The sequence below is a fragment of the Delphinus delphis genome, chromosome 1 (assembly GCF_949987515.2).
Source record: "Delphinus delphis chromosome 1, mDelDel1.2, whole genome shotgun sequence".
Lineage (NCBI taxonomy): Eukaryota > Metazoa > Chordata > Mammalia > Artiodactyla > Delphinidae > Delphinus > Delphinus delphis.
In genome coordinates this window covers 85,503,992-85,518,999 of record NC_082683.1, presented here as the reverse complement: position 1 = coordinate 85,518,999, position 15,008 = coordinate 85,503,992, and the positions used below count along the sequence as shown (strand labels likewise).

General features: G+C 33.6%; 1 protein-coding gene across 1 annotated transcript in view; it reads left to right on the top strand.

The window, feature by feature from the left end:
* Nucleotides 1–15,008, top strand: part of DPYD (dihydropyrimidine dehydrogenase) — an 809,439-nt gene that overhangs the window by 221,171 nt on the left and 573,260 nt on the right. Inside the window, exon 6 of the mRNA XM_060026070.1 lies at nucleotides 14,454–14,650. Within this exon, the coding sequence (XP_059882053.1) occupies nucleotides 14,454–14,650 (197 nt within the window). The remainder of the gene's footprint in view (nucleotides 1–14,453; nucleotides 14,651–15,008) is intronic.

Sequence of the window (15,008 nt, the reverse complement as noted above, 5' to 3'; positions counted from 1 at the left end):
TCAGTGACCTGACAACAGAGAGGGAGAAGGCGAAAGGGGGAGAGTGATAAGGAAAGGGGAGGAGAGGGGGAGAGAGAGAGAGAGAGAGAGAGAGAGAGAGAGAGAGAGAGAGAGAGAGCATGGGAGAGAGGAAACAGAGAGAGGGAGAGAAAGGGAAACACCATTCCTCGGAGAACTCTCACTTGGTTTTAATGAGGTTACTACCACTGCTTTCCAAAGCAGTCTGTTTATTTAAGACATAGCATAGATTAGAATGGCATTAAAATTATTTTAAGTGACTCATGGAATTTAGATAGGAATGTATCTTATTACATTCCATTTTTACTTTGTATTACTGTGTCTTCAAATATATCTATCAAATCATAAATAAAAATCTCCCAGTGGAACTATATAGAAAAGCTTTCCATTCATTTTTTTTTTTTTTTTAAGTTGACTACTTAGGGCAAGTTATTGTAGAGAGTTCTGTGAAAGGGTTGTTTACTTAAATTTACCCAACTCTCATAGTTGTGCAGGTAAGCAGAAACAGACTCACAGATATAGAAAACGAACTTGTGGTTACCAAAGGAGAGAGGGAATGGGGGGGACAAATTAGGGGTGTGGAATTAACAGATACAAACTACCATGTATAAAATAGATAAGCAGCAAGGATATACTATATAGCACAGGGAATTACACTCATTATCTTGTAATAACCTAAAATGGAGTATAATCTGCAAAATACTGAATCACTATGCTGTACACCTGAAACTAACACTAAATCAACTACACTTCAATTAAAAAAATAAGCAAAATACAATGAACTAATTGACTTCCAGTGAAAAGAAAAAGTATAAATATTTTAAATAATATTAAAATAAAATATTAATTATAAATAACAGTATACAAAATACTATTATTCTTTCAAACTACTAAACTATTGATGTGAATACTTAAGTCAAAGTGGAACATGATGAAAATAATTTCATGTTTTGGTTGTTTGATAAAGCAATGATTGATTTTTGACCTTTAAAGAAATATAAATCTATTTTTCAGCCAAATTAAGCAAAGGTTAGGAAAGCAGAGTAAAATAGTATGATATTTTTCAAAATTGTTTTTCCTATAACTTATAAGTGATTTTTAAAATATCAACTCTGTAGTCTGCCGTTATCATTTAAATCCATATCTTACACCTTTCCATTTGAACATGGGCATATGATTTGGAGGGACTGTGGTAGAAAAGGAATAAATCACACAAAGGATAGCATGAGGAGAATCAGGAGACCAGCTACTCAGCTACTTTCTTTTGGTCCTGTATTGTCAGTCCTTTGCTGTCCTCACATCTGCAGTGACCTTGCTTCATACACTTTTGTGTGCTTGTGGGACAGACAGGCTACAGGGTGATTCCAAATCTCTCTTGGAGGCAGTTTTTCCTAGTTCAGTTAGGTATAATAATAGTGCTTCAATAAAACAATTTTGGAAATAATAGTTTGCCATGGATTTTCTTATCAATTTCATCAGGGTCTTAAAAATTTCTCTACAAAAATGTAACACTTGAAAATTTTATTTTAAAATGTGTTTGATCATTTCGTTGAATTTTTAAGAAATCATGTAGTTATCACATTTAATAAACCAACTAGACTCTCATTACCTCTCAAATTTAACTAATGAATTGTTGCAAAAAGATAGTGAAATAAGAATGCATCTTTCTACTCATTTCTAAAGTTTGAAAAACAACTATAAGTAGATAATTAGCTGCATGTCAAATCACTTCCCTTTTACTGATGTTAAAGAGTTTTAGAGACAATTTAGAAAAATTAAAATTGAAAGTCCAAGGTTCTAAAGTTTGACTCTAAATCTTAAAGTGAATGAGGTTCAGAGGATTAGTACTTAAGATTGCTTCCTCAATTATGAATTTTTAGGAATACATTAGATTATGAAATTGGTATCTAAAAACAATATATTTTTCCGAGTAAATGTTTTATGAGATTATTTTAATACCCATTACATATACTGTTTTGTGTGGCATATACTTCTTGACACTGTACTTTTAGTTTACTTTTCATATTTTCAGTTAAGAATGGAACTGACAAACGGAATTCCAGACTAAATCAGGTGACTTACTGAGAACAGAATTACTCTTTAGATTTTTCTCTAATTGTATCTCTCAGCAGGTTTTTTATATCACCTCTCATTTGTAATACCCAGTTCTTAGCCCACCATCATATACCATTTATATACCATCATATACTATTTGTGTTTATTTCTATGTTTTATTGAGTAGGCACAGTTGAAATCAAATTGACCAGTGCTTATAATATAATAAAAAAATACACTGATATGATTCAAGCAGCCAGGTATTATGAGGCTACATTAAGTAACCTAATAAAATTACTTAAATGACATCAATATTTATATTTTGTTAAATGCTGCAATAAATACTTTAAAGAATTGTGAATGAACATGAATACTTGAGTTAGTGATTATTTTAATAGAACAAATATTATTTCTACCATATATTCATCTTGAACACGGAGTCACTGAAAGCCTTAAACTTTTGCCTTCTACAGGTATATTGGAGTAGAATATAGACACACATACACTAATAAATAATAGAGTATTGCATGTCCTCTCTCAAATAATGTTTTTTTTTTGATGCATCCCATCTATCAAATAGATAAGTAGAGAACAAATAAAAAATTTAGGTGCAGTCCTCATATTAAAATCAATTATTAAGAAAAAGTACATAAATTGAAATATGAGATTGGATATACTCTGTGTGTTATGTCGATTGCTTTATAAATCAGTTAATAAAACAAATGACCGAGATACTTTGGAAAGTGAATGAGAACACTATTAATAATTAATTCAGGGCAACAGAAACAAACCAGGACTATACCAGGAAAACTGGCTTGTATAAACACCCAGTGTATTAAGCTCCCACTAGGTAAGGATTCAGTTAATCAAACAAACATTGATTGAACATTGATTAGAATTAAATGTTGTTGTAGGCTGCTTCTACATACTACATGTCCTGAGAAACATTGTAGTTTCTCAGGAAATAATACAAACCAACAATGAAATTTCATAACAAACTTGATAAGGCATATGCATTTACATTAGCATCCTTGGACTAATAATCCAACCTTCATTATTATTATTATTTTTTCTTAAATGGTTTATTTGAGATTTTTCTTGTTTCTTGAGGTAGGCTTGTATAGCTATAAACTTCCCTCTTAGAACTGCTTTTACTGCATCCCATAGGCTTTGGATCGTCATGTTTTCATTGTCATTTGTCTCTAGGTATTTTTTGATTTCCTCTTTGATTTCTTCAGTGATCTCTTGGTTATTTAGTAACGTTTAGCTTCCATGTGTTTGTGTTTTTTACGTTTCTTCCCCTATAATTGATTTCTAATCTCATAGCATTGTGGTCAGAAAAGATGCTTGATATGATTTCAATTTTCTTAAATTTACTGAGGCTTGATTTGTGACCCAAGATATGATCTATCCTGGAGACTATTCTGTGCACACTTGAGAAGAAGGTGTAATCTGCTGTTTTTGGGTGGAATGTCCTATAAATATCAATTAAATCTACATGGTCTATCATGTCATTTAAAGCTTCTGTTTCTTCATTTATTTTCATTTTAGATGATCTGTCCATTGGTGTATGTGAGGTGTTAAAGTCCCCCACTATTATTGTGTTACTGTCGATTTTCTCTTTTATATCTGTTAGCAGTTGCCTTATGTATTGAGGTACTCGTATGTTGGGTGCATATATATTTATAATTGTTATATCTTCTTGGATTGATCCCTTGATCATTATGTAGTGTCCTTCCTTGTCTCTTGTAACATTCTTTATTTTAAAGTCTATTTTATCTGATATGAGTATTCTACTCCAGCTTTCTTTTGATTTCCATTTGCATGGAATATCTTTTTCCATTCCCTCACTTTCAGTCTGTTATGTGTCCCTAGTTTTGAAGTGGGTCTCTTGTAGACAGCACATATATGGGTCTTGTTTTCGTGTCCATTCAGCAAGCCTGTGCCTTTTGGTTGGAGCATTTAATCCATTCACTTTTAAGGTAATTATCGTTATGTATGTTCCTATGACCATTTTCTTAATTGTTTTGGGTTTGTTTTTGTAAGTCCTTTTCTTTTCTTGTGTTTCCCACTTAGAGAAGTTCCTTGTATTTGTTGTAGAGCTGGTTTGGTGGTGCTGAATTCTCTTAGCTTTTGCTTGTCTGTAAAGCTTTTGATTTCTCCATTGAATCTGAATGAGATCCTTGCTGGGTAGAGTAATCTTGGTTGTAGATTCTTCCCTTTCATCACTTTAAGTATATTATGCCACTCCCTTCTGGCTTGTAGAGTTTCTGCTGAGAAATCAGCTGTTAACCTCATGGGAGTTCCCTTATATGTTATTTGTCATTTTTCCCTTGCTGCTTTCAATAATTTTTCTTTGTCTTTAATTTTTGCCAATTTGATTACTATGTGTCTTGGCGTGTTTCTCCTTGGGTTTATCCTGTATGGGACTCTCTGCACTTCCTGGACTTGGGTGGCTATTTTCTTTCCCATGTTAGGGAAGTTTTCAACTATAATCTCTTCAAATATTTTCTCAGGTCCCTTCTCTCTCTCTTCTCCTTCTGGGACCCCTATAATGTGAATGTTGTTGCATTTAATGTTGTCCCAGAGTTCTCTTAGGCTGTCTTCATTTCTTTTCATTCTTTTTTCTTTATTCTGTTCACAGCAGTGAATTCCACCATTCTGTCTTCCAGGTCACTTATCCGTTCTTCTGCCTCAGTTATTCTGCTATTGATTCCTTCTAGTGTAGTTTTCATTTCAGTTATTGTATTGTTCATCTCTGTTTGTTTGTTCTTTAATTCTTCTAGGTCTTTGTGAAACATTTCTTGCATCTTCTTGATCTTTGCCTCCATTCTTTTTCCGAGGTCCTGGATCATCTTCACTATCATTATTCTGAATTCTTTTTCTGGAAGGTTGCCTATGTCCACTTCATTTAGTTGTTTTTCTGGGGTTTTATCTTGTTCCTTCATCTGGTACTTAGCCCTCTGCCTTTTCATCTTTTCTGTCTTTCTGTGAATGTGGTTTTTGTTCCACAGGCTGCAGGATTGTAGTTCTTCTTGCATCTGCTGTCTCCCCTCTCTAATCTTCATTAATTTTTGATATTTGGTTTTGGAGATGATTAGACCTTAGTACAAAGGATAGGATCAGGTAGGGGGAAAATGTAGCATCATAATACTCCATACTTGCATAGCACTTCAATGCTTTTTTATAATATCTCACTTTAAAATGTTGAAAAACAACCATTAAGACATGTAAACTAGCCAATGTTTTTCCCATTTGGGGCATGAGGAAACCAAGGATCAAAATGATTAGAAAATCATAGTTTGTTAAACAAACTCCTTTAGCCCTGGACAATGTTAGGTACTTTACTTAGAACTTGACTGATACTCAAAATAACCCTCTAGGTAAATGTTATCACCCTCATTTTTTTGTATGAGTAACAAGAGACTTACACAAGTTCACATGTAATAAAAGGCAGATCCAGAGTACAAAGCATCTAATTCCCATTATTTCACAAACTGTCACTTGTCCCGCCTAATGTTATAAGTCATTGATACAAAGTCAATGTAAACTTGGGTTTTCTGGCTGCAGGCTCACAGTTACACCTTGTTGACTCAGCCACAAATACCTCAGTCACTGTACCTTACAACTCACAAAATGAGGTCACTGTACCTCATTTTCTGTTAGATATGAAGCAACTATATTAAAATAGGTTGTGTATGACCAACACATATGGCTTAGTTGTTTTCTTTATTTATATATGTTACCAGGAAGCTTTTGTTTTTTCTTTTCTTCTTGCCATTGAAGGATTATTATACAGCCAGTATTCAGGTTTCATGGGGCCTGAGATGATAAACTTTGGGTTCCTTCTTTGAAGAATTACACAAAAGTAGTGCTACAAATTTAAATGCAGGGCCTTGGAAGGGACCTGTGCAATTGAGAGCCCTGAAGTTTAAGCTTTTACCTAAAGTTTTATATTAATTAGGAAAACCTAAGCCTGATTTTGTGATAACTGGTCTATAAGTACATTTAAGAATGAGTCTAACACATTTATGATACAGTTTGGCAAACTGGTCAATAAGATCTGCTAGTTCATGTGTATAAGTATAATCTAAGATATATTACCATGATAATGGATGATAACCACTATTTATGGATAATAACCAATATTTATGGCTAATGCCTTTTGCAGTTCATCTATAAATAGAATATGGATTAGCGAATAGTTGTTAGATTTGATGACATTTCACACTTGCCTTATTGTCCCAAACTTGTATCATCTTTGAATAAAATTTCTCCATACCACTTCTATTTGAAAAAAGTGTTATCAATAGTTTGTGAATACTGTTCATAGAAAAGAAAAAAAAGTATTTCTGAGAGAAATAAGAAGTACATGAAAGATATGCATTAAAGAGTAATAAAATCAGTGGTTTGTATAAATGAAATCAAGAGGGCTGCTCTTGGGGATGCAAACACAAGTAATGCCTGTAGAGGCTTCATTTGTGTCTCTCCTTTTGGTCTTAATGCAATGATTAATAGAAAGGAATAATGTCTTGATAAAGATATTGGTAAATATTTGACATTCTTTTCCAAAAATCTTTAGAAATCTATTAAACATACTCAGTGCGGGGTTGGGGAGTGAGATGAATTTGGAGATTGGAATTGACATATATACACTCTTGATACTATGTATAAAATAGATAACTAATGAGAACCTACTGTATAGCACAGGAACTCTACGCAGTGCTCTGTGGTGACCTAAATGGGAAGGAAATCCAAAAAAGAGGGGATATATGTATACATATAGCTGATTCACTTTGCTGTACAGTAGAAACTAACACAACATTGTAAAGCAACTATACTCCAGTAAAAATTAAAAAAAAATACTCAGTGCTGGCACAATGATGAATAATTAAACCTGCAGGATGGATAGATAGTTAGATGATTTTCATCATAACATTTTAGTTTGTCTTATAACTATATATTAGTATCTGGAGTTTTAACACATAAAAATACATTCAGAGATTTGGGGCAATAACATTGAAATTTACCAAAATCACATGGTTATTAAGATTTACTATTAATGTTTTTTGAATTTTTGTTTATAAGTTCAAATATATATACTCTTGTGGGCACCTTACAGTGTAGAAGGATGGACTTTCATTCATTTGAATCTTAGCAACTTAAAAATATGTATTTTTTTGCAAATATATTTGATGAGTAGTAGTATAAAGTAGCACAAAGCAGTAATAGTGTATCAGCATGAATCACTTGTAAGAGCCATTATGCTGGGAGTTAAAATTTAAATACCCGTTTGCTCCAAAGCGTAACTATAAATGAAATATAATAAGCACACAAGAAAAGTTAATAGCTGAACTAACAAGGAAGATAAATACCTTTTGGGGCCAGAAATGGTATAGAAATATTCAACAGTAAACAGGGGACTTGGGCCACTGTCTCCTAGGCTCTGCATAAGCAAACAATCAGGGGCTGCTGGGGAGTTTGACTGGTGTGGGATAATAAGTACCAAAAACATTATGCATCATAGAGGACTGGATTTACCTAACCCTGGTAGAAAGTTTAAAAAAAAATAGATGCAGGGCTAGGGCTTATATGAAGCTACAAAGATAAGCAATGAGAGCTCTGCCCCAGTGTTTTGGGCATGTGCCTAGTGGCCCAGTAACTTGCTTCTGTGTTATCTCTAAATATCACCTGGGGACTGGAGCCCTGGGCTTCCAGTTAGAGACCTGTTTCTGCAGTGGGGTAGAGGGAGAGGAGTGATGCTGGGTGGAGGCCATCGTGTACTGTACATAAGAAGCAAGAGGGTAAGTGCAAAGACAGAAAACTTTGTCTCAGAATAAGTTTGGAACAAAAAGTCCAAAGCCACATTGAAAAAGCTAATGCTGCCAGTGATAATCAAAAGACTCAACCTATAGATGATTTTGTCCTAGTGAAACCAAATACTACCATAATCAGACCTTTAAAACAAATAGAAAATAATATCCATAAAAATAAGGTAAAATTATGGAAAAAAAACAATGAATTTGGTATGAAAAATAGTTGATTGGAAATATTCACTGTAGTAAAAATACCAGTAAAAAGTTAAATTTAGAAATGGAATAGAAAGAGATTGGTGAAGAGCAGCCTTAAGGCAGTTATGGTAGAGAATTTTCCAAAAGAAAGAAAAGATGTAAGCCCCTCTATTAGACACACGATTATAATATTGTGAAATACCAAAGATCTCAAAAGAAGCAGCTTTCAGAAAAAGAGAAAACAGATTACTTTAAAACCAAACAACATTTAGACTGACCCCAGACTTTTCATCAGCATCCATAGATGTTAGAAGCCAAGAACACTTTTTATAAAGAACTAAGATAAAGAACTGTATTTCTCCCTTAACAATACAAGCATGAGTAAAGGTATTTTAAGCATTTAAAATCTAAGGTGACTTATTACTCACCTTGTTATAAGAACTGCTAAAAGTTATTCTTCAGCATGACTGAGACAAACTTGGAATGAAAGAGAGATGTACGAAATGATGGTGAGCAAATAAACCAGAAAAATATGATTGTAAATAAAATTATTGACTGTAAGGTAATGATAACAACTCATTTTGGGGTGTTAAAAAAGATAGAGATAAAATTTTATATAAAATTGACAAGGAAGGTGTTTGAGGTGGGTGTGGTAGAGCACAGTTAAGGGTGGTAAGGGCCTTTTGTGTTGGGAGGAGAGAGATACTTGATATCTCTCTTCAATGTTTTAAAAACATTGAAATATCTATGTTAAAAATTAAAAGGTAATCACAAAAAGTATAGAAATACCACCTGTAACTTCTAAGAAATCATAGAATCAAAGAGGGGTGGGTGGGTAGAAAACTTAATCCAGTGAGAGACAGGAAAGGAAAAATAAAAAATGAGAGAGAGAAGCAAATACAAAATATGGTAAACAGGAAACACAGAACAGATAGTAGAAATACATACAAATATATAATTAATCATAATAAAATATTTATTAAGTTTACTTATTAAAACATAAGTGACTTTATTATGGATTAAAAATAAGTACTCCAAACAGCTATATGATGTTTAAAAGAGAAAGACCTTATCAGATAACTTGAAAATAAGGTGGTTGAAAAAAGCAATACCTTGCAAGATAGTAACCATAAAAAAGTTAGTGTAGTCATATTCATATGTAACAAAAGTGGAATTTTAGGGAAAGTGTACTAGTAAAAATAAAGAGAAAAACAATTAATGAAAAGAAGAATTAATGTCTTAAAAGTATAAAATTCATAAACTTACATATACATTACAATATGGCCTTACTCAAAATTTGTAAGATTTTTTTGAATAAAGTTTATTAGATTGATTTGATAAATCCAGAAAGGTTCCTGTACCCAACTAATATAGAGTGAGTGCATATAGATATATATGAGTGTGGACATATATGTATATATTGTTTCCAAATAAATACATACAGACTGCACTTTTCTGCAACACAACTAAATTAGAAATCAAAAATAAAAATATTGTCAAAATGAAGGTAATAGCAACAAATTTAAAACACACATTTGTAAATAGCTCATGGGTTAAAAAGGTTATCACAATAGAAATTATAAAATATTTAGACCTGAATGACACAATTTCCATTGACAACCTGTAAAATGTAGCTGAAGCCATTTTTACATGAAAATTTATTGTGTTAAGTGTATATAACAGAAGAGATAAAGATTATATATAAGTAAGAAGGTTTCATTTCAAGAAGCTAGAGAGAGAGGAAACAGGTGGAGGAGGGATGTGTTGGTGGTAGATGTGGAAAAAGTAGAAGAAAGAAACTGAAAATAATAGAAAAATAATGAAATAGAACATGAGAGCAAAAATAATGGTGATCTACAAAGAAAACCTGGCTCTTTGAAAATAGTTTAGTAAATGATTATCTGGCATATCACATAACAACCAGTACATTTCAATTATGGCTGCCTTCTAATTACTGTTCTTTTATTATTTTATTGACCTGCTTATAAGTAGTTAACCATTACTGCTGTTTCTAGAAAAATCATATTAAAAATCAGTTGAAGCTGATAGGATGGGGGAATGATCTCTCCAGTCTGCCATGTCTCCATCACTCTCTGTTGCCTCCCTGCTCTCTTTTTTGTCCCCAGCAAGCTGTAGCGTGGATTGCCTGACCCCTCGCAGCTTTATTTTCCAACTCCAGCAATGAACACATATTTGAGTGACTAACTAGGTACTAGGCAGTGTCTGGGTGCTAAGGATACAGTGATGAACAAGATAGGAATGATACTAGCCCTCAGGGAGCTTATTGCCTAGTGAGAAAGACAATAAAGCAAGCAAATTACAATGAAGTGCGGAGAGGGGGCAGTCAGACAATACTGTGGGAGCCAGTAGCTAGGAACCCTAACAGATAGTCTAGCAGGGAGGGGAAGCTGAGTTGAGAAAGTGAAATTTAAACCGAATCCTGAAAGGTGTTCACCAAGTATGGTAAAGTTGGGAGTGGGTGAGAATTCAAGGCACAGAGAACAGCATGAGCAAATTCTGAAGGCAAATGAGTGTTTGCACTGATTTAGTTTGAACCTACATATGATTTTGGATCAGTAAAGTTGCTCATAACCAAAGTACACACACCTATGTTTTCTAATTGTATTTTGTCAACTTAACTATTCAATTCAGTTGTAGCCTTAAATCACAAATAGAACATATAGTTTAATCATAATAAAACTATGAACTATAATGTAGAATAATAAGTTAGGAATCAGTTCTGCTGTCTATAAAATGAGCAATGATACCTAACTTTAAAGATTTTTAGGGCTGGAGATATAAATGTTAAGCACCTACGTGAGTGCCTTATAAAGAGAAAGCATTAATCCCGGGAGGTTATCATCATTGATTTATTCAATCTTCACAATAAATTGTTGAAGTAATTATTACTCTCTTAATTTTAGAGCTGACATTTAGAGAGGTGAAATCCTCTCCACAATAACATGTGTCATTTTTTTAAGATTTGGCTAAGGCGTTATCTTTCTTCCCTTCTGGGATAACATTTCTTTCTCACCAGCTCCAACAGCACCATGTATAAAAATGAACCCTACACATGGACAGATTGCATTGTAATAATTTTTCTATATTTAAGACATATGAGTACTCTGTTACCCAGGGAACTACTTACTGGAAGGTCTGTGTTTGTCTTATTCATACTAGTATAGAGGGCACATAAAGATATTTACCAAATTAAGGTGGAAATTTAATGGAACAGAATATTCTGATTTCAAATTACACAGTATTTTTACCATGCCAGCGATGTCTCACAATAATGTCTATTTTAATAATAAGAACATAATGAAACATTTTTTAAGAATCACTAATGCATTAATAATTTTGATAACTAAAAATTTGCCGTAGCATGAAATTTTCCTTATTTCTCATGTGTTTGAAACACAGTTCCCACTTTTGGTGTCCCTTGTTTAATTGTGATGAAGAAACTGTCAGACAGCCCAAGAATATTTCTTTTCTAAGGATGAGTGCGGTGAATAGTATGTACTCAGTACTTCCTTTGACTTCTTTCACAAAAGGAAGCAAGTTACAAAGAAAATTACATAGAAGCATCTCCTAGAAGGCATGTAATTTGAGGTAACTTACTTTTGGATGCACAAATAACAATCTCTTTCCATTTAAGCATTCAAAAGGTAACCAGACTGTCATATTGCTAATTAATTAACTCAAAGAAACTGAAACCAGCAAAATGAAAACCAATGTATTTTTTTTAAGGTTTCTCTTAGACCTAAACTGATGAAATAGTATCTCTTTAGAAACGACCAGAAATTATGTTTTTTTCTATAATAAAATCAAGTTAAATACTTGCAAAAATATAAAACTCTTATGGGATATGTTGAATACAACTAACCTTTTACAATATACCCTTCAACTAGTGGAGATATTCTGAAATATCCAAGAAAACTTTGTCATGATTCCCCTATAATTTATAGTTGCTATTGCTTGGTTTATAAGAACAAGTAGAGTAATTGAGGAAGAAATATAGCTACCAAATATTTGTGTTTATTTCCATTAAGTACCATTTTAGAAAGTAAGAAATATTTAAATGAGTAAAAGGATACTCTCCAATTAGAATCAGTAAATATCTTTGCATTTACCATGTTATGTCCTTTTCCATTTAGAGAGCACTGCATAATTATTAGAAAATTATACTGTTTCTGTCTCCAGAATGTGAGGAAGCTTGGGGGAATATTACATGGCCCCTCTCTGTGTCTCAGTCTTTGCATTTTTAAAATCAGGATAATTTCTCCCTTGCCTCAAAATAATATGAAAATTATGGGGAAAATGCTAGTAAAGTCAATATGGAGTGATGAAAGAAATGCACTTTCCAGATGAGTGAAAAGTCAGAAATCACAGGGCGATTATACAAGGAAATCTATTTAAAATGTTCCTCAAGATTATTCACTTACAAATAACCTATAAATAACCATCCTTTTGTATCACTGAGGAAGAACTGCATGTGTTACTCATTTGTTGAAATGAGTAACTATCACTGGAGTTCAGTAATTTTGAAATTCATCAAAATCTTGCTGGATGCCTACTATGTGGTACAATTCTACTGTGCCCTGGCATTCAGAGAAACCCTCAGATTAGGTTTACATGTATTAACTCATTTAATCCTCATATTAGCCCTATGAGATAGATATTATTAACCCCACTTTACAGTTTGAGGAGACTGAAGCATGGAGATGTTAAAACACTTATTCAATACTGTACACCGTGAGAATGATGGAGGTCATGACTCAACCCCGAGAGCATAATTTTAAAGCCAGACCTCTAAACATGTTGCGTTTGTGATGAAGTTTACAAAATTTCATTCAAATATTCAGTTCATCAGAAACTACCAAGGTTGATGCACCCTACTGTAAAACTAAGGGGGAAAATCCAGTGCAATAATAATTTACAAATAACAGAACAAAACTGACTCATCTTCAGTTTATGAGTCCATTTTTGCTCACCTGTTCAAATTACTGTTAAGTACATTTATTTAGTTTTCAATTTTAATTTTGAATTTTTTTCTTTTCTAAAATTTCTGTTTTTTTTAAACAAATTCAAGTTTCCTGGTGAAGTTCACATTCTTATGTATTTTTTGAACATGTTCATTATAGTTATTCTAAAGTCTATCTTTGATAACTACACTTACTGGATTATGTATGCATATCTTTATGTTTTCTGAGTTATTGGCAGTTCTTAGTTCTTAGTTAATGAGAGGCCTGGGCTTTTTTGATCAAAAGCCAGGCCTCGTATATGAAAATTTGTAGATGTTGCAGTTGACTTATCCTCCACAGAAGGTTCACCCTATCATTTGGGAGGTAGACAGGAGTGAGACCTTATCACCTTCATCTAAATCAGGCTGGGTTACATGTCTTCCTCTGGTTTGCCCCACTTGCAGAGTACAGCCCTCCAGAAGTTTCAGCTGTATGCTAAGGTGTTTACTAGGACTTTTTCTTCTTCAGCTACTCCTGTACTCCAGTTGTTTCTTCTGGCCTCTCAGAGTGCAGAAAGCTCCCTTCTGCTTTATAGAGATTTGTTTTGTTTATAAACACTGTGTCTCTCTAGTCCTAGAAAATTAGCTAAAATCTCTCTTTCTGTCTCTTCTGAGCCGTGGTCATCTATCTACAAGATTCCTCACTCTGCTAAGAAGTGGCGAATTCCCTCAGGGGAAAAGTAACTCCTAAACTGTCACCTCACTTCTCTGCTGTTCCCTTTTTTCTGAGATCTTGGCTCCTCTAGTCAGGCTTACTTCAGAGGCTCTCCAGTGCTTCCAATGTATTTTTGAAATGTTATTCTTCAAAAGCTAATCTATCATAACCAGAAGCAGATGTCATAAATTATCTACTGAATGTCTATGTGCCAGGTGAGCGCTCACTGCTGGTTATACAATGGTAACATGTTTCTAAAAATATTTAAAACAAATAGTTAATAAGTTATATGTGTGTGTTTTTATATATGACATATTCTATGACTCAAGAACTAATGTTCCGCTAACATGGAAACGTGGCACACGTGGTAAATGGTTTCATTAATAGCATACACAGTATGATACAGGAGCTTAGAGGAGGAGCATTTAACTTGGACCAGGGCTGGCGTAGGGAAAGCGAGTCAGGAATGCTTCCTAGAGGACCTTAGACAGGAATTTCAAAGATTGAGAAAGAGTTAGTCAAGCGTAGTAGATTGCCATCAGCTTGACCCAGTATAACTTCTAAGTATGCTAATACTTAAAATGTACTGCTTATTTCTATTAAAAGCACAAATGGATTGGAAACATTAAAACTATGTTTGAGGATGTAAAAATTAGCTTAAAAATGTTAACCATGCCAATTGATTTCTCCGTAGGTGTTCAAAGCAATGAATATCCCACAAATCAGGAGTCATTTTCTGCCTCCCCCAGAAAAAATGCCTGAAGCCTATTCTGCAAAGATTGCTCTTTTGGGTGCTGGGCCTGCAAGTATAAGTTGTGCTTCCTTCTTGGCTCGATTAGGCTACTCTGACATCACTATATTTGAAAAACAAGAATACGTTGGTGGTTTAAGGTAATGCCTACATTTATTTCATGTTCACAGTGTCAAAATTGATGGGGTAAAATGATTATGAACATTGTTGGTTCGTAATCGTATAGGAACTTCAGGCTCACAGATGGTATTTTAAGTGTTCTTTTTCCAAATGCTCAAATTTTGATTTCATTATTCACTTTAAATTTGCAGTTGGCTTTAAGCAATATTTATTTTAAAATTTCTCTGTCTAGTTCTGTGAATTTAAGAGAAATCTCAGCAAAATATTTTATGAATAGAGGAACCAATCATATGAAAGCTTATTTCAGGACTTCCCTGGCTGTCCAGCAGTTAAAACTTCACCTTCGAATGCAGGGGGTGCGGGTTCAATCCCTGGTCA